This window comes from Artibeus jamaicensis, unplaced genomic scaffold (genome assembly GCF_021234435.1).
Source record: "Artibeus jamaicensis isolate MK-2021 breed Jamaican fruit bat unplaced genomic scaffold, CSHL_Jam_final contig_685, whole genome shotgun sequence".
NCBI lineage: Eukaryota > Metazoa > Chordata > Mammalia > Chiroptera > Phyllostomidae > Artibeus > Artibeus jamaicensis.
The window spans coordinates 31,258,225-31,278,125 of record NW_026521924.1 but is presented as its reverse complement, the minus strand read 5'-3'; the positions used below and the strand labels follow the sequence as shown (position 1 = coordinate 31,278,125).

At 49.1% G+C, this 19,901-nt stretch overlaps 1 protein-coding gene across 2 annotated transcripts; it reads left to right on the top strand.

Moving 5' to 3' along the window:
* Window positions 1-1,166: 1,166 nt before the first annotated feature.
* LOC119040651 (1,25-dihydroxyvitamin D(3) 24-hydroxylase, mitochondrial) lies at window positions 1,167-15,929 on the top strand. Of its 2 annotated transcripts, XM_037133683.2 has the most exons (12): window positions 1,183-1,857; window positions 2,071-2,261; window positions 3,403-3,496; window positions 5,382-5,478; window positions 7,633-7,724; window positions 8,343-8,454; window positions 9,769-9,914; window positions 12,012-12,178; window positions 13,208-13,286; window positions 13,768-13,965; window positions 14,068-14,188; window positions 14,577-15,926. In XM_037133683.2, the coding sequence occupies exons 1-11, from the start codon at window positions 1,576-1,578 to the stop codon at window positions 14,176-14,178; spliced, it is 1,569 nt and encodes a 522-aa protein (XP_036989578.2). In that variant the 5' UTR covers window positions 1,183-1,575; the 3' UTR covers window positions 14,179-14,188; window positions 14,577-15,926. The 2 variants fall into 2 exon arrangements, with proteins under 2 accessions (XP_053526977.1, XP_036989578.2); XM_053671002.1 differs by having other exon boundaries at window positions 1,167-1,857; window positions 13,768-14,188; window positions 14,577-15,929.
* The last annotated feature ends 3,972 nt before the right edge of the window (window positions 15,930-19,901 follow it).

Here is a 19,901-nt window from a genome sequence, read left to right as displayed (position 1 = left end):
TGTGCAAGCTCAAGTTGGACTGCAAAAGATTTTCAAGCGACTAACCGGAAGCTGACAATGAACTTAACCAGGGAAGGCTCCGCCAACACTAGGGGGCAAAAGACTGGAGCCGGGAGTCCGAACAACAGCGAGAACAAACGGGGATCGTCCTGGCTCCTCCCCGGCCGGGCCTAGACTGCGTTGCGTTGCATTGCGTTGCGTTGCGTTGCGTTGCGCGAGAATGAAAGCGTAGGAGGCACTTTCCCGTCATCAACAAATATCTCCAGTTCGCTTCCTTAGTTAGTAAACAAAGTTCTACTCTTGCCGACCACATTGACTCTAGAAAAAGTGTGCGTGCGCCAGCCCGGGAGGGATTTTGCAGGGGTGGGCAGGGATGGTGTGAGGTCGCAGGTGCCTATCCTTTCTACAAGGTACACCGGAAAAAAGAGGCGAGGATGGAGTGAAGAGCGTAGGCCAGGCTTTCACAGCGCGTTTCCTACCTGCCTAAAGAGGTAACAGCTAGGTGGAGAGCTGGCCATGGAGTACGCTGTTGGCGCTTTACTTGACTTGATTCATGAAATCTTCCTAACAATCAAAATGAACAGCCAGGGAGGAACTCCTGCAAACTCAGCTGGCTTTCCGTGTCCAAGACCCAAAGGTGAAATCCCCTCTTTAGAAGATGCTGAGTCTCAGCCCCTCCCAGCCCTGGGTGGCGCAGAAAGCCAACCTCCCTCCAGAAAGAGTTCCTTCCAGGCTGGCATGAACCTGCTCCCGGGAGGTGCTAAGGCTCTCCGACCCCGGCTGGCGCCGGCAGACTTCCTGAGTCCGCACTCGGAGACCTTGCCCGCCCAGCAGCACGATTGTGCAAGCGCGGGGCTGCCGCCACAGCCGCCACTGCGGGCTCTGCACGCCGCGGGAGGGCCGGGAGGTGTTCTCAGCGCGCACCCGGTGAACTCGCTGCACAACGCCCCTCCCCGAGGGTTATCTCCGGGGTGGAGTCCGCCCGCGCTCCCGCCCGGAGAGCAGCGCACCGGTCACCCGAGGCGCGGGCGCCCTCGCTCACCTCGCTGACTCCATCCTATTTCCATCCCCTCGCCCCCGCCCCACTCCGGGTCCCGCGTCCTTCCCGGCCGGGCAAGCCAGGACCCACTCCGCCCCACTCAGCGTGCTCATTGGCCACCCAGGGCCTGCCCTGTCTCCATAAATACTTGGTCCCTGGGCATGGATCATGGAGAGGGCCAGGAGGAAGTCGCAGAGCCTGCAGCATCTCTTCTACCCTCCTTGACATCTCTCCTTCGACGCTCCACAGCTCTAGTCAGACTTGTAGGTCCACATCCCTACGCTTCGTCTTCCAAGAGGCACCCGACCCCCTGCTGCCCTTCTCCAGCCCCTGTGGCCAGCGCTCGGCGGGCACCCGCGCCCTGAGGCTGCCGCACAGTGCTCGTCGAGCATCCTCGCGGAGGTCATTTCGGTCCCTCTTCCGCCTTCTTCATCCCACCTGCGGGTCCTCTTTGCGTCTCCTTCCCAGAAGCGTCACTCCAAACCCAGCTGGCGCCACTTTAGCCAGCTTGCCCTTCACGGTCCGCGCGCCCTCCTATGCTCCGGACCTTCCAGACCACTATGAGCTCTCCCATCAGCAAGAGCCGCTCCCTGGTTGCCTTCTTCCAGCAGTTTTGCAGCACTGGGCAGCCCCCTAGACCCGTGACATCGACGGCGTGCGCGCCCCCTCGGCCGCAGGAGGTGCCCGTCTGCCCACTGATGGAACGTGGCGAGGCGCAGAACTTGGCAGCCCTGCCGGGCCCCACCAACTGGCCACTGCTGGGCAGTCTGCTGGAGATCCTTTGGAAAGGGGGGCTGAAGAAACAGCACGACACGCTGGTAAATGCCTCATCGTGCCCCAATTCCCTCTCCCTTCCCTGCCCTGTGCTCCAAACTCTCCCTCAGGCGCGCGTCCGGGGCCCACGGTGCTCTTGGGTTATCTCCGCTGCGGCGGTCCCCCGGGGGGGGGGGCTAGGAGGCGGGTGGAGGGAGAAGCGCTCCGGGACTGCAAGGGATGCGCGCTGACTTTGCGCTGTGCCCGGCCCGCTGCAGGCGGAGTACCACAAAAAGTTTGGCAAGATTTTCCGGATGAAGTTGGGTTCCTTCGACTCGGTGCACCTGGGCTCGCCCTGCCTGCTGGAAGCGCTGTACCGCACGGAGAGCGCGTACCCCAAGCGGCTGGAGATCAAACCCTGGAAGGCCTATCGCGACTATCGCCAGGAAGGCTACGGGCTGCTCATCCTGTGAGTCCGGCAGCAGGATGGGCTCCTGCGGCTGCACCTCGGGCGCTTGGAAACTGGGAAGAGATTCCCTGGGGTGGACCCTTCTTAGGCCAGCGACACGGAAGCCCCTATCTGATGCGATCGCGTACTCTTGCAGACACCTGAGTAAACTGAGGGACAGCTGTACTGAGTGGGTTGAGGGACAGATGCCTTCCCTCTGGCATCTGGGCAGGGTCATACCTTTCCATCAAAGACATGCCAAAAAGCGTTATACTGATTGTGGTGGGATGGGATTCTGAAGTCAGCGTGCCAGGAAAACACATGTGATATACAAAAAGCATCCCTTAAAATTCTCCGTGACCCCCTCTTAGAAGCTCAGCCCCAGAAATCAACATCCCTTGCTTTTCACAGTGCCCTTTCTTTCTGGAAGGGAGTGGAAGGTAAGGACCTAGGTGAACTTGAAAGCTAAGATGAGGAGGGGTGTCAGAGTTGCATTCCAGACAGAGAAATGCTGTAATATGATGTGATTCCCATGCTTTTTAATTAGCACTTCCTCCCCCCCCTTTTTTAATGCCTAAGAGTTATACATTTAGGATGTAATTGCTGCAATTAAAAATATAGCAACGTGTGGCGTATCACATGCTCCGAGTTCAGCTATCAGGCAAGTGTGAGAGGGTGCCTGGCAGGAACAGGCTTTTCCCAACACCTGTGAATCTCCGTCTGCCAATATGTTATTATTTGGAGGCAATGGCAAAATTCTAAATTTGAGGTGTTTTGTAAGCATGACTTTCATTGGGTTGACAGAAGACAAGATATGTCCTCTTACAGATCTGGGCTTCTGGTGAAGGGGGGCGTCTTCAGGTGCCTGCTCTCATTGCTGGGAATTGAGGCATCTGGTCTCCCAGCTCAGCCCCAGCAAGGTCACCTCAACAGCACTGAACCCCAATTATCTGGTCATCGCCTTTCTTTGGCTGGGCAGAAAGGTGCTTTCTCAACCTATCTTCAAACCAGCCCCCCAGTACTCCAGTGCTTATAATTTCTGGTGATTTCTTGGCCCTGTTCTCCATGTCTGTTGATAATACAGTTCATGCAAGCTGAAGAGCTGGAGGGGGTCTCTGAGTATTTTCACTTGGCTCTAAATAGATTCTTGCTTCTCTCCCAGGGAAGGAAAAGACTGGCAGAGGGTCCGGAATGCCTTTCAAAAGAAACTCATGAAACCAGTGGAAATTATGAAGCTGGACAACAAAATCAATGAGGTTGGCAGGCTGGGGCCCACTCTCCCGGTTCTCTTGGGGAGGGAGGGTTGTTTAGAGAGTGTCCGGTCACAGATACAGAGAGCAGAGGGTAAAGCAGGCACTTTGGATGATTCCGGGTCTTCACTTTCTCTTCATTCCCCTCCACACCAGCTCCCCTACCCCAAAGCCCTTATTCCCACCTCCTTCACCATCTCTTAAAAAAAAATATCACATTGAGGGAGCAGTTACAAGCACAGATGTTGGTATTCCACAGTCTTGGATTTGAACATCAGCCTTCCATCCTGTGGAATCTGACTATACCATTTAATTTCCGTAAGCCTCAGTTTCCCAGTCTATAAAATGGGGTAACAGTCCTCACTCCACAGGTCTGCTGTGATGGCTGGATGAGATAATGCTTATGAAGTTCTTTGGTCATGACATTCCAGCTGGGTTTTGCAGGAAGAGTAGGAGTCCACAAGCCACAGGAGGCAGAGAAATGCATCCAGGCAGAGAGAACAGCCCACTGAAAATATGGAGACGCTAAGGCTCGATGTGTTTAGAGAAAGTGCATTCAGAACGAGGCTTTTCTGGAATGACGCCGGGCAGGAGGCAGGTCTCGACAACGTGTCTGTGTCGTGCTAAGGTATTTAGACACATCCTTCAGCCGACAGGCCAAAGGGCAAGGGATTTCAGCATATAGTATTCTCTTTTTACTCCTATTCACTCTGGGTGTTTATTTTGAATTGAACTGGGACCCACATATGATTGTATAGATAAAAGATTACAAACTCAGAAGCTCTTGGAGCCCAGGTAATTAATAGAAACATATATGGCAGGCCCAGTAGGGGCTTCAGGCAATGAGAGCCCACGCCCTTTCTGGGTGGCAGCTGCCCCAGTTCCAGCAAATGAGAGCCCCATGAGAATGCAGACACAGTGCCCACAGATCCTGTAATTATTTATTATTATTATTATTATTATTATTATTATTATTATTGACAAGTAGAGGGAAATCTATATGTTCATGTGAACTCTCTGAATTTTTTATGGTAACTAATTCACAAGATTTCTGAACGCACCCCATGGGCAAACTCAGCCTCACTGGTCACGTGAGTGGGCTCTATAGTCACGCTGGCTTTGTTCCAGGCCCCATGTGGCCACTTCTCAGCTCTGTGTCAAGGGCCAGGGCCCGAGCCTCTCCCTGCACCTCACTTTCTCATCTGCTACCTCGGAAATGGGAGAAATGACCACACTTTCTCCCTCGCAAGGTCGTCGTGAAGATCAGCTAAGAAAATACACTTTGTCCACTCCTGGTGTTAGAGAAGCCTCATTAAAGGAGAGGCATTTGTCATCTGAAACCCCGATTTTGGAAACTGGCATCCAGTGGCCTTACATAACGTGCCCAAGGTCAAGGGGCTATTTAGTGGGGCAGCCGCATCCAGCATTTGCCGATTTCCTGGCTCCAAGCCCAACACGCTTAACACAATACCAAACGGTAAAGAGATGTTTGCTTGCCCAGATGTGGAAGTGGCAAACCTCAGGGTACTTTTAGCACCAAAGTCCCTGAGATGCCATGGCAGTGAGGACACTTGACTGAGTTCTCCCTTTGTGGTCTGTTCCCCGTTCTGATGAGAAGACATGTTTTCCTTTCTTTAAATTTAGAGCACAGGCTGGAACTGGAGCCTCAGGGTGGCTGCCGGAAAAGCCGAGGAAATCACCCAGCACAAGGTAGTTAGGGTCTCAGGTGAACTCCCAAGGAACAAAGATAATTGGTGCTGCTTCCAAAGGAAGAACCTCATGGCCGGTGAATGGGTCCCAGGTAGCAAAGCCCAAAGTCAGCTCACCGAGCGCTAAGTTTTTGTTTCCCCTCAAAGGCTAACCAGTGTCTTCGTGGCTTCTTTCTTCGAAGGTCATGGCAGATTTCATGGGTAGAATGGATGAGCTATGCAACGAGAGAGGCCACATCGAAGACTTATACGGCGAACTGAACAAATGGTCGTTTGAAAGTAAGTCGTCTCTGTGGTCTGGTTCATTTGACTTTACAGATGATTTTGAGGCTAAAATCGTGGCTCTGTGGACACCTTGAGAGCTCCCCGATAATCATATACTGTTCTGACTAGGACAGTCAGCTGTTCCGACGCTCTTGGGTACTGAAGTTATGCTTTGTACTCTGGGTAGTTTGTGTAGTCATCAACAAACACGTAGTGAACACCTGTTGTGTCGGGCACCAAGCTAGGGACAGGCAGCGAGCAAAACAGGCAACATCCGTGCTCACATGGAGCTTGGGTTCTAGTAGGGGTGACTATTGACAAGTAAACACAACAATTTTAGAGAGGGGGGGAGAGAGAGAGAGACTGTGAGAGAGAAACATCAATTGGTTGTCTCCCATACTCACCCGGACCAGGGGTTGACCTGCACCCCAAGTATGTGCCCCGACCAGGGATCAAACCTGCAACTTTTTGGTGTGTGGGGCAATGCTCCAACCAACTGAGCCACCTGGCCAGGACCACATTTTAATACACACTCTGCCAAGGGGTAAGGGTTCAAGAAAGAATGTAGGTACCTAGACGAGGCACCTCTGCTTTGGGGTGGAGATGTCTGAGGCGAGACCTAAGAAAGGCAAGGTGCAAGCCACAAGGGGCCTGTGGGAAGGTCGTTCCAGAGAGCGGAGGCAGGAAGTGCAAATGCCCTGGGGCAGAAGCATGGGCACATGTTTGAGAAACGCCAGGGATGCCTGTGTGAGTGGATGGGGCGGGGGAGGATGCTCTGGAGAAGGTCAGGCCAGGGCCTACAGGTCCCACGAGAGCTTTTATAGTTCAAGTCACATGGAGAGCCACGGAGACTTGGACACAGAAGGGGGCATGATCACTTTCTCCAAGGATCACTCTGGGAATAAGAAGCACATCACTGCTCACCGGGGCTGCAGGCAAGGGAGCAAGGCCAGTTCAATAGACGAAGCTGGTTCAAGGCTGTGGGCACATCCGAGAGGGACGCCCCGGCTGAGCTTGGCCTGCAGGCGCTTCACGGAGGTGGTGCCCTCCCAGCTGGAGTCTGGGGGGTGAGCAGGAGTTCGCCAGGTGCAAGTGAAGGAAGGAGGAGTGGCCCAGGCAGAGGAGCTGAGATGATGCGAAGGAACAGGGAGGCCTTTGGAATGACTGGCACATACCCTGCGAGGGACGGTGAGGGCAGAGGGTGGGAGGGAGGCAGCGGGCGGCCCGTACATCCATATAAACCAGGACAGGAGTTGGACTTTGAACCTGGGAGTACCTGGGAGGGACGGTAAGCACTTTTGGCAGGAGGGTGGCATGGTTTGATGGCTGCACGGTCACTCTGGCTACTGATGCGAGGGTCTGGACATGGCACCCCAAGACGGCAGCCTTTGTCCTGATGTGTCTCCTCCATCAGAGCAGCCTCACTTTAAGGTTACGGACCAGTCATCTTGGCCCACAAGAAAGCTCCATGTAAATGAGAGATACACAGAAGGCGTTAAGGGGCAAAGAGGGGTGAAGGGAAGGGATGATTATAGAGGAGAAGGGAAGCGTATGCTTTGGAAATTGTCCACTGTAAATGCCCAAACTAAGGAGTAGCAAACGCATTGCTTTGTAAGTCAAGGAAAATCTGACCAGGGCGGTTTAAAAATTATTGTCTAGCATTACAGGAAGTGTAGAGGAAGGCCACCTGTGGCTGGCACTCAGTGACGTCCCCGGGGAGCCAAGTTCACGCTCTGTTCTCGCGCATCCAGCCCTAGCTTGCTGGCTTGTTGCAGAATGGCTGCCGGCCCTCCTGGTCTCCCCTCTGCCGTTTGGGCAAAAACAAGATGAGAAGAGGGTACAGGCCCCACTTTATCTGGTAAGGGAAATAACGTGTTCTCTTGGTCTCACTAGCCAGACACACCTGGGTCATTGGCTGCTCTGGAGGCTCCAGGAAGGCCTGGAAAGTCAGAGAAATGCCCAGTGGCATTTTTGACCAGGAGGATCTGCAGGGGATGGGTCGTTGGACCTGGAGATAATTTCTAGAAAGAGTGATTAGACTCTCGGGCTCTTCACTCCTCTGTTCTTTGAAAAGACCTCACGTCTATGAGAGGTGGAATCGAGCCTTCAGTGGCCAGCTCACCATAGTGTCCAGACGATGCTAACAGTGTTGCTGGTTTTAATTAACAGGCATCTGCCTTGTGCTCTATGAGAAGAGATTTGGGCTCCTTCAGAAGGACGCGGGGGACGAAGCTTTGGAATTCATCAAGGCCATCAAAACAGTAAGCATCTCCAGGGGAGAGAGTTGTCCTGACCCGGTATGCACACATCTCGGGATTTCCCCAAGAGTGGCGTGCACACGGCTTTTATCACAATAGTTAAGTGTTTGTTTTAATGCATGCTGTGTATTTTTGTGCCTGGTCATGCACAAAAATGCAGGTATAATAAAGCAGCACATTAAATCGTTATTTGGGCAAAGTTGGAATAGGAAGTCCAGTCGAAGGTCAGTTGATTAAATTCTGGTTGTCAAAAGCCTGAAGATTTTCAGACTTTACATTTTTGAGTCATTCAGGTCCCAGCGGATCTAGTAGACGCAGAGAGACTGGCAAAGGAGTGGCTGAGGTTTAGAAATGCGGGTGATGATAAAATGTATAGTTTTCCTTTTTTCTTCTTTTTTAAGAAGTAGGTTATAAGAGCAATTTTTAAAAAAAATTAAACCTGACTGAAAAATCATCCCAAGGATTATTCTGAATATGTTCCCGGGAGATGGGGTGGGAACGGCTTCCAGGCCCGGTGCTGAGGGGCCCCGGGCACCATGTTCAGAACGCCCCGGCTCCGCCCCATCCGGAGGAGGTACCCGGAGAGAAACAGGGATGAAGAGGCACTTGTGTCTCCCACAGATGATGAGCACGTTCGGGAAGATGATGGTCACCCCTGTCGAGCTGCACAGGAGCCTCAACACCAAGGTCTGGCAGGCCCACACGCTGGCCTGGGACACCATTTTCAAGTCAGGTAACAGGGCCACACACCTGGGCTCACTGTCCCCGAGCTGCTGCCCAGAGGTCGGCAGTGGTCTTCTTGGCCAGGCCACCTCGATCCTCAGCAGGAGGTGCTCCTCCTGATTCCTTTGGGCTTTGCAGACGAGAGTTCAGGGGTCATCCCAGGGTAGGCAAATTCTAAGGAAAAGGCAGGGGGCGGCATAGTGTTGTCTCCGGGAACCAGGAGGCATTAAAAGCAAGAGCTGTGGAGTCAGAGGTATCTGGGTTCAATTCCCTGGTCTGCCATGGGTGCAGCAGGTGAGCCAAATGCGCTATCTCCTTTTCATCCTCAGTTGCCTTGTCTCTAAAATGGGCTAAGAACAACAACAACAATAATAATAGCACCTACCTCAATGTAACAAATTTCTAGGTCTGGTATAGACCATGTGAAGCCTGGCATATGACAGTATCTCAAGGCATCAGAGCTATTTCTGCTACATTTTGGAGGGAGTATTTGAGGCTAGGTATTGTTCTGTGATAAAATAATATACTACACACATTTAAACATACACACTTATTTAACTCCCACCAGAAAACCCATGTCAGATCCTTCTCTTAGCCCCAAGTAACAGAACTGAGGCACAAAGAAGTTAAGCAACCTTCTCAACATCACACGCTAGGGGATGGCAAAGCCAAGGTTGGAAGCCAAGCAGAAAGGCTCCCGGAGATCAGACTCCAGTGGCTGTCCCATTCATTGTCATCATCTGTATTGCCACCATCCCCACTGTTATCATTCGGGTGGTGGCTCACGTCGTGATTGAATGAACTAAGGGAGACATAAGCCTGGAGTGTACTTTACAGATATTAGAAAATGTTACTAATATTGTGACTGTTCACGGGCACTGCACATATGTGTGCGCACCAAGATTTGGGGGCCACACCCTTTCTCGGTGTGTCTGCCTGTATTAGTGACCGCCGCAGCTAGACACCTGGAAGTGGGTTCAAGTTCTGATTCTGAGAGTGGACCCCTGTCCTGTGACCTGCGGGTCAGCAGCACCAGCATGACCTGGGAGCTTGTTAGAAATGCAGACTTCCAGGCCCACCCCGGACCCTCGATTCAGAATCTGCATTGCCAGGGGGCTGGTGTGCACATTGACATTGGAGAAGCCTCACTTCCCGGGGCATCCATCCATCCTTAACGACCCAACGAGGCAGCGTGATCCCCTCTAACGATGCCCGTGTCCCAGAAAAGCCCCGTGCCATGACGACTTCATCTTAGGTTCCCCTTCATTCTTCACCCCATTTTAATGTTCAGCCGACTTCCTCTCCCTTTTCTCTTCTCCAACAGTCAAATCCTGTATTGACCAGCGGTTAGAGAAGCACTCGGAGCAGCCCGGCAGGGACTTCCTCTGTGACATTTACCACCGCAACCAACTTTCAAAGAAAGAGCTGTACGCCGCAGTCACGGAGCTGCAGCTGGCTGCGGTGGAGACGGTGAGGACCGGCCGAGCCCAGCATGGCATCTTTTCATGATGCGCTGTAACGAGCCGTGCAACTCACTCATTCCACGAGAATGAACGGTGTTCTAGCTTAGCCGAGATGAAAAGTCCCACACCGGGTGCCGTGGGAGACCCGATGATGTACAGCCACTGTGCTCCCACGTGACAGGAGGAGAGTTCTCCTAGTGACTCCTGTGCTAGTGATGACACTCCAGAGCAGGGTCTGAGTGTTGTGACAGATGGAAACAGGTCCGGGAATCCGGGAGCAGTAGACTTCCACAGCACCCAATCAACGTTCTAGATTTTTAAAAATTGGGTATATACTTTAGGTGGCAGTACATGTTACCTACCTGGGGCTGTTCATTTATGATTTAAAAAATATTGGCATACTCTCTGGAGAACTAGCAAACGTGGCCAGAGTTGAGACTGGAGAAGCGGATGGGCCATGGTAGCTGGCTTAGGAAGCCATTTGTCTTTTATTATGGAAAGCTCTGGGAGTGTTTTAAGGAAGGGGGCAACTTGATCAAGTTTATGTTTTGTGAAGTGGGCTCCCGCTGGCGGGTGGAGAGTGGGGGCAGCGGTCAGAGCGTGCAAGCGGGAGGTCAAGCCTGGACACCCTTGGTGCCCGTGAGGTCTTGCAGGCCACTTCCCCTCCACTGAGCCCCAGCAGTGACCTTGACGGGTGGGCTGCCTGTTGTACTGGGCTTTGGTGAAAGCTACAGTTAGCTGCCCTTTTGGAGACTCTATTTGGTCCTTGTGGTAACGGACCCACTGATGGAAATCTGTTTCCTTTTTTGTCCTGGCTATTCTGAAAGTATCAATTGGAAAAATCAGAGAAATTTGAAAGTCTATCAATTTTGGCAGCTCCGCCCTCTTCCTGTTCTGTAAACCAGACTCTGGTACTAATGCCGTCTGCACTTTATTTGCAGCGGAGGCTGCCAGTCCTGATATGAAGAAGACTGTCTTGGGGACATCTTCCAAAAACATTAAACACCATTGGCTCCCAACTGCCTTGCACTTTGCCCATTTATGTGACTGGCATATGGCACTTGGCTAAAGCGTCTTCCTGTCTGCAGAGAAAGAACACCATGACCATTTTTAGGAGACTATTTGGTTTAAATTAGCTTTTAAAAAGAACGGGCCTAAAATAACAAATACTTCTGACTACCAGTGGTGAATATTACAAAACTCAAAGCTACACTTGGCTGCTTCCGCCAATATTTTTTCTCTTCGTGTTGCTTTTGGAAAGGAAATAGAGAATGCCACTTAAAAGGCCACGAGCCTTTGTCAGAAACTGGGCTGGTAGCTTGCAATTCTCAACTTGATGCTCAAATCTCTTATTTTGGTGTTGGCAGTCTCCTCCGATGGCTCTTTGCATGTGGCTGAAGCCCTGAGTCTAGATAACGCCTTTATAGTTTTGTGGTAACTTTTTAGGGTGTGGCAGAAAAAAAAAAACCCTATTTCAAATTCCAGAAGTACAGTTTCTTTTGTGTATGCAATGCAAAAAAAAAGTTTAAATCTCTAATGGCAACACTCCTAGGATCTCCATTCCTCTCTCCCCACTCCATTTTTATATTAAATAATTCTTGAATTAAACTTTGGGGGGGAGATAATTATAGACGCACATGCAGCACTAGAAAAAAAGATAAAGAGGGAGGCCCCTGGTGTCCTTCCCCCAGTTTCCCTCAGCGGGACCGTCTGGCATAGCAATGACCATGCTCACAACCTGGCTCTGACATTGGTCTCATCCCCCCAACTTGCTTTCCCTCGACCAGCTTTGCACACACTCCTCTGTGTTCAAACCATTTTTGTACCAAACCATATTTCTAAGTCTAATGTGGCAAATTGTTCACAGGATTCTATTTTGATTCCCTCAATAAATAAACTACCCTTCACCAATACATTTTATCAAGTCCATTCAACTGTGCATCCATGGTAATCACTGAAGGCAAACAGGGACATGGGGAAAAGCATCAGTAATTTTTTTTTCCCCCGCTGAGCAAGGCAGGAGGTCTCGCCTTGGCTTCAGCGCAGACTGGCTTTTAGGCAGTTTCTTTGCAGAAACTCAAGGTTGTGTCGCTTGGTGTTTCAGACCGCGAACAGCTTAATGTGGATTCTCTACAATCTATCCCGCAATCGCCACGTGCAACAAAAGCTTCTTAAGGAAATCCACAGTGTGTTGCCTGTGAGGCAGATGCCACAGGCGGCGGATGTGAGGAAGATGCCATATTTAAAGGCCTGTCTGAAAGAATCCATGAGGTAAGAACAGGTGCCTGAGCCTGCATGAACGTATTAGAACGCCGTCCTCTGTAATACACAGTGAGGGGTCCCTGCCCAAAGACAGCTGATTCTTAACATGTATCAAACTGGGAAAAGGAAAAGAAAAGGAATCTCAGGACCATATTTCATGTCTATCAAAATTTATTTCCTGAACCATTTGAGCAAATTCTCTTACTTTTCAGTAGTTAGTGCTATCCCCTTTAAAAAATCAGTAACAATACTTTAATGAATGCTGTAAGCACTAATTAGGATTCTGGGCAGGACCGAAGAATCTGACATAAAAGCCCAGCCAGGGGACCATATTATTATGCGGTAAGACATAGAGACATCTTTATTTCTGAGCCTCCGGTATCCAGTATTCTTTGAAAATTCTTTCTACACCCTTTCTGGAAAACAAAACTCACACCGTTTAGGATTAAGAGAAAATACCTTTAACTTCATGAAAGGCAGGCAAGAGAAAACTAGAACAAGTATCAAGATTCAGGGTAAAGCCCTGGTCAGTGTGGCTCAGTTGGTTGGGCGCTGACCCACAGACTGAAAGTTTACCAATTCAGTTCCCAGTCAGGTCACATACCTAGGTTTCAGGTTCAGCCCCTAGTAGGGGCGCATGTGAGAGGCCACTGGTTGATGTTTCTCTCTTTCTCTTTCTCCTTTCCTTCTCCTCTTTCTAAAAATAAAAATAAACGTAAAAGAAAGATTCATGGCAAAGCATGAAAAACATACACATTTGAAGTCTAGAACGAAATGGGAAAGCTGCTATGAACAAGCTACTCAGCAGGCTCGTACTGGCAGGTTTTGTCAACCCAATAAAATAAGGAATAAAAACAAGAGATGTAAATATCAGGGAGACAGACGTGACGTCCTTACGAAGAACTGTGATGAGGTTCCCCTTCTGGGTTATGAATTTACCCAACAATTGTGCACGGAACCAGAATCTGTGTTCCCATCAACACTTGAGGCACAACTTGGTCCCTGCCCACCTCACATCCTTGGTTTTGATTTTTTCAGACTCACCCCGAGTGTGCCATTCACAACTAGGACCCTTGACAAGGCAACGGTTCTGGGCGAATATGCTTTACCCAAAGGGGTAAGTCGAATTTGTACATTTTGTGCCTTACAGAGCTTTGAAAGACACACTAGGACCCAAATAGGCACCCGATTTCCCTAAACACGTTTACAGGGAAAAACATTTCACAAACACACAGGTTCTGACATGTAGCTGACAGGTGGCATCATGCGGTGTTAGGAACGAGGGCCACAGAGACAGGCCTGGATTTGGGTGTGGACTTGAGTGAATTATGTAACTTTGGTGCGCCTCGCCTTTCTGTAAAATGGGGATAGTGATAACATCTACCATTTTGGGTTCTTGTGGGAATGTGATACAAAAATTTAAAGTTCTTTACCTATGTAGTATCTGGCACATTTCAAGCTCTCCGTGCCTTTTGGCAGTCATCATTGTCATACATTTGTGGGTGACGTTTACATTTGTAGGGGGCTGCTTTTGTAAGTTTCGCTCTTCACACATCTTCCACTTAGCTTAAATGCCACATGTTTCTGTGTGTCTGTAGACAGTGCTGATGCTAAATACCCAGGTGTTGGGGTCCAATGAAGAACACTTTGAGGATCCGAGTCAATTTCGACCCGATCGATGGCTTCAAGAGAAAAAGAAGATCAATCCTTTCGCACACCTGCCGTTCGGCATTGGGAAGAGGATGTGCCTCGGTCGCCGGTTAGCTGAGCTTCAGCTGCACTTGGCTCTATGCTGGGTAAGACCCCGGCTGGCTTTCTGTGCTTGCATTCGGTGCTTTCCTACAAGGCAGGAGAAGAGGGCTAACTCTGCCCTTTTCTGTGTACGGTGTGTGTTCCAGATCGTCCGCAAATATGACATCGTGGCCACGGACCTCGAGCCGGTAGAGATGCTGCATTTGGGCATCCTGGTGCCCAGCCGGGAGCTCCCCATTGCTTTCCGCCAGCGATGAGAGGCTGCAGGTGAGCACCCGGGATGCTGGGCATGGCAAGGGGTGAGCCAGCCCAGAAGTCAGCCAGAGCTGGATCCCTGCTCACCACTGATTCTCCTGGTGACCTTGAGTAGTTCCTCAGCTGTTCTGCCTCCTTTTTTGTTTGTTTGTTTTAGTATTTATTTATTTATTTGCTGATAACCCATTTAATTTAATCACACTTCTTGGATATATAATTGGAATATACCTTCTTTTCTGGATTTTTTTTTTTTTTACCGATACCTGGAGCAGAGTGTTTGGGTCCTCCTGAAGGCAAGGTGCTTGTGGCTTCTGCAAGACTCCAAACTTTCAATGCCAGAGCACGGAGCAACCCATGAAGGGCATTCGGGCACAGCGTTCCTCTTCTCCCTTTCGTACAGGTGTTCCAGGAGCTGCCCCTTCCATGGATAATGGCACTTAAGAAAGTATCTGTCTCAGGGAAGTGGATGAAGTGTTGTCTTCCAGGTCGAGTGCTGGCTTCCACTTGACCAAGGTCAACACCATCCGGACTTACAGGGACTTGCCTGTGATCTTGTCCCCTCCTGCATTTTCCATGATGTGATAGAAAGGCTGGGCACCTGTGGGTCAGGTACAAGTCACTGAACGTTTCTGTCCCTGCCCAGCCAAATCCTCCACTTGAACCTTTACTCCCATGGTGTTAGGTTACAGAATCACAATAAAAAAAACTACTATAGCCAAATTGTCTGGGGCTCAGGGTAATATTGACAATCCATTTATTATAACTGCTTAATGTAAGGTTTGGAAAAACATTTTATAATATAAAAAACATTAATAATGTAAGCCAAGCTACATGTTCCTGGGCCGCTGCACTTTGAAATGGGAGCATCACTGGGAAGTTAGAGAATACCTCTATTAGCAGTAGGTTAATAAAGTCAAAACTTCTTATATAAAAAGACCTTAATGATTTACTATGGCATCGTTTGGTTAAAGGGTCCTGAAATTCTTCACTCGGTTAATGTATTTCCTCTATGGCATTAAGGAGTTGGATCAATAGTTTTAAATTGTATGTGTATGCATGTATTCTAATAGCACTTTGTTTAAGTCATATTTTAAAATATATGGTATTTCATTTAGGATCTGTGGTTTGAGACAATGTTATAATGTTCAGCCAGAGCTTAAAAATATGTAGTAACTTCCCATGGCTTAATTTTGCATCTATAGAATGGGGCAGTAGCAAAGTGCATGTATGTTATAGATTAATTCTATCTGGGGGAGGCAAAGGTAGGTTTACAGTTGCTCAAATAAATAATTAATAAAAACGAACCCAAGGATAGACCCTGTGTTTCATATACAACTGTAAACCTACTTTTGCCCACCCCTGTATAATTAGTCTTATTAAGACTGATTATAAACTTCATCAGGATGTCCCTCACGGATGAGGGACATTTAAAAAGTTTAAATTGTCCCTTGATTAAGGCGATTTAAACTTTTTGGGCAAATATGATTTCATAAATGGGAAATGCATAGAGATTTATGCAATGCTTATAAAACTGTTTTTAAAAATTGTGTTTACATATGGTTTATTTACACATATTTTTACTACCACTTTTTTTAAAAGCATACTATATACTTCTGTAATTTGATAAAGATTTCCCTTTTCAGGTTATATTTTTAGAATAGTTCAGGAGTGTACATTTGTATCTTTATATTTGAATACATATGTACAGTTTGCTAAAATAGGTATATGCTTCCTCCTTGCTGTGAAATTATTTTTAGAATTATAAATTCATGTGTTTTCAGATTTCATCTGTGTATCTTTTTTGAATTCTCTCAAAGTCAGAATAAAGTCTTAAAAATTTTGAGAGATGTTTCCTCTTCCTTGCACTTGTTACAACAAAATTTTAAAATTTTAATTTTGCCTTACTAGAAAAATTCTCATGTGGCCACATCCCAAGCTCTGTATCACAAAATCTACCTTTACAAAACTCTGGACTTCAGTAGCAGGTGTACAGAAGCATAATCATTTGAATAGCAATTAAGTCTCTTTCTTTTTTCCCCCCTTGCTTAAATACAGGGCCCAGCACAAATAATGCCCCATTTTGATTACACAAATCTCGTATCACAAAATCGTAAGCATGTGATTCCGTTAACATAACAATATCACACTCAGGCACACCCTGTGACAGTGTAGGTGACACGTTTGAATTAAAACTGTAAATTATCCCACACATATCATTACCTTGCCAGCCCCTCTGGAGCAGGCCTTCCTTCTCTTCCCGACCCTGTACCTGGACCGCAGCGAAACCCCCAGCCGATCTCCATCTTGCCTCCCTCCAGTCTGTTCCTCATACACTGGCTCCGTGGGTCTGTCCGAGACCTGACCGTGTCTCGTTCCACTCCTGTGCATCCCGTGGTTCCTCAGAAGGCCAATGCCTTCAGCTGGACCTCGGTGTCCTATAAAGGATGGTGCCCCTGACCTGCAGGGCCCCACCCCCCTGGACGCCCTCCTCCCCCTGGATGCCCCCAACTCCGCCGCAATGGCTCCCAGAAGCTCCTCTGTTTCTTAAATGCCAGCCGCCCATCCTTTGCTACCTGCCACCTTGCTTTGTCTTCCTTCCTCCTTCCCTCTGCACCATGTAGACCCCTGACCAAGCCTCCCGCAGGAAGTCTTCCCTGATGATCAAAATCCCCAGAGGCAGACCTCAGGACCCAGGATCATCAGGGAAGTGACTCCCGGGGACATCTGTGAGGGAATGAGGGCGGCAGGAGAGGGACAGGGAAGGAGCAGAGGAGAGTGCCACCGGCAGGAAGTCCCCACCTTGGCCTGGCCCTGGGAGCTTTCTGGTGCAGCACCCAGAGCATGGTGTCCTCCTCTGGGGCTGCCCCTGAGGCTGGGAAGTCCCAGGTGCTCCAGCTCTCAGCCTGTCCATGCAAAATAGCCACAGCAGCCCACGGGGTCTGTGAGGGGGGGGCGACAGTGCCCCAATAGAAACTCAGCATCAGAAGCTGGGAGGTGCACCCCTACGGACAAAGGGTGTGAGGGCATCTTGGGGACACAAGGGCAGTGTCAGCCACCCGCCTGAGCATGCGGCCCAGAGTGGATGCTGGCAGATGAGGTTGGAGCCAGGGTAGTAATAACTCGTACCTATTGGCTGCTCTGGACCAGATGTCCTCGCGAGCGCGTGAGACGCACGAATCGCCCCACAACCACCACCACCACACAGCGGGGGTTATGGTTCTCCAAACTTCACACCCGAGGAGCTCCGGGGTCTGTACCCCGCCTCCCACAGCAGGTCCCTGTCCTTCCAGACTCCGCACGGTGGCACACTGACACAATTATGTGACTGATACTCGACACCTACATGTACACCATACACAGGAATGTAGGTGTGACGAGGACAGGGGCACGTTTGCCACTGTACCCATGACACTTGGCTTCAGGCTCATAATGGGCTCTCAGCAAACATTTTTCTTCATCGAATTGCCCTTCTTGGTAACGTTTGCCACAGCCTTTAGCCCTGGCTGGTTACCTTGCACTGCCTATCTTCCTTCAAGGGTTTGATTCATCCTCTGCCTAATCCAGTGCCAGGGAGAACAAAACATTCCTCCTTATAGGGCCCATGATAACATGGAGACGTATTCCAAGGACTGGAGGATGTATGTGAAATATGGTTTATATGACATTAATACATAGGCTATGGTAACATGATGAAGCTTACTATAGATACACATAACCTGTAACTAAATGTACTATATAGTAATACAATGCATAATAAACTGTATCTGATATAGGTAACTTTTCCCCCCGAGTGCTTCCCTGAGTCAGACCCACCTTTGAATAGATCCTCACTCGCTTGCCCTGCAGAACAACTGTGTTCATTCACTATATGCATTAACTTGGCCAGACTCTGGGGCCAACTGTAGGACCCTTTCTTGCACCTTAACCCACGCATTCCTCACACGGCCCTGCCAGGGCCCTCCCCTGGGTTTGTAAGACACGGGGAGAAGGCAAATATCTCACTCAGAAAACACAATAAGCAGAAGCCTTAACCCCAGACCCCGACCTCCCTGACTCCGAGCCCCTGTGGCCAGTGGGCGGTTCATCCGTCAGCAGGTGCTCAGCCTGAGCCTGTTGAACAAGCCTGGTTGAAAGCCAAGGCTCCGTTTATGATTCGATGCAATTTGTTGAGCTTTCTGTAATCTCTGGGATTGGACATTGATCCGAAGGACTTAGTCGCTGACTGCTGTCCATGACTGTTGGGTCCTGCAAACCTCCCTTTATCAGCAAAAAAAAAAATTTGCAGAACTCTTAATCACCAGGATGCTTCGCACCTGGGCTCCTGGCCAGCATGGACTCCCCAGCTTTAGAATGAATTACGGGGTTTGCACAGTGGACACTTTCTCTTGCCAAATTCATATTTGCTTTAGTGAAAATGAGTGTGAGACATTCTGTACGCATGCTGAGCGGCAAGGCAAGGTGAAGGGGAGAGAGGGGTTAAAACTCTGGGAGTTAAAACTGAAACCAAGCCAAGAGTTGATGGCACACACTTGAATGATAAATTGGTTGTAATTGCTTTTCATTTCATTTTTTTAACCCTCATCTGAGGACATTTTTTCATTGCTCTTAGAGAGGAAGGGAGAAAGGGAAAGAGAGAGAAGCACTGATGTGAGAGAAAAACACTGATTGGTTGCCTTCTCGTAGGTGTGTCCACTGGGGATCCATCACACAACTTGGGTATGTGCTCTGACTGGGAATTGAACCCGGGACCTTTCAGTCTACACTGGGATGACACTCCAACCACTGAATCACACCAGCCAGGGCTCATGTGTTTGTTTTTTTTAATGAGGTGATTTCCTCCTTCATTTATTGTTGATTCTTCTTCCTTGACAATTTGCCCTGGTGTCTTTGTACCAGGTGACATCTATTGGAAGCCAGTGAGTGTCCTCTGGTGTATGGCAACACCAGTTGGTTGGTGACAGCTGCCTGATGCTCAGTATTGAGAAGGGTTCTAAGGCTGAGCCCAGACACAGCAGGGAGAGACCATAAGTTTCCGGCAGTATCTGCCAACAGCCTATTACATATTTGCCCACCCTCTGCACGCTGTCTTCTGAATGCCAAACTTCCAGACACGTGATGAGAATAGCTTCACATTTATCAAGCACTGTGTGCTTGGCACTGTATTAATTATATTATGTTGATTTTTTCCAGTGTTTTTTATTAAGGATACATAAGTACCCCCCACAATATACATGCAAGATACATTTTGCAAACAAATAATTTTCATGACTGATACTGTGCAGGTTTACAATGATCTTCTGGCAATACTGGCTTTTTAAAAATTTCCAGTGCTGTTATTAAACTTGCTTTTGAAATCAGTTGATTTACATTTAAAGGGGAGATGATGGTAAGTGAATGACATTTCAAGAGGCCGACAAATGAGGCACCAGGAACATGGCACAGGAATGGCTGGAAATTAGGAAGGGCTGGCATTTAATAACCCTGTGATAAAGGGTTATGAAACCCCAAGTCTATGATGCAGGTGTGAGCAGACTTCCATTTTACAGTTGAAGAAACTGAGGCTTGGAGATTAATAAGAGGCTTAAGTTCATGGAACTAGTATGGGATACAGCCAGGATTTGAACGCAGGAAGTCTGACTGTGGAGGTCGAACACTCGGCTGGGCCCCCCATGTTCCCTACTGGCTGGTAGGCACCTCTGGGTGGAACTCCCTCCTCTTGAGTATG

Bases quoted from the DNA above. Each gene is read 5' to 3' on its own strand.
- LOC119040651 (XM_053671002.1), top strand. From the start codon at position 1,576: ATGCTCCGGACCTTCCAGACCACTATGAGCTCTCCCATCAGCAAGAGC. The intron at 2,262-3,402 runs GTGAGTCCGGCA...CTTCTCTCCCAG, and splicing joins GGCTACGGGCTGCTCATCCT to GGAAGGAAAAGACTGGCAGA. The intron at 13,287-13,767 runs GTAAGTCGAATT...GTGTGTCTGTAG, and splicing joins AATATGCTTTACCCAAAGGG to ACAGTGCTGATGCTAAATAC.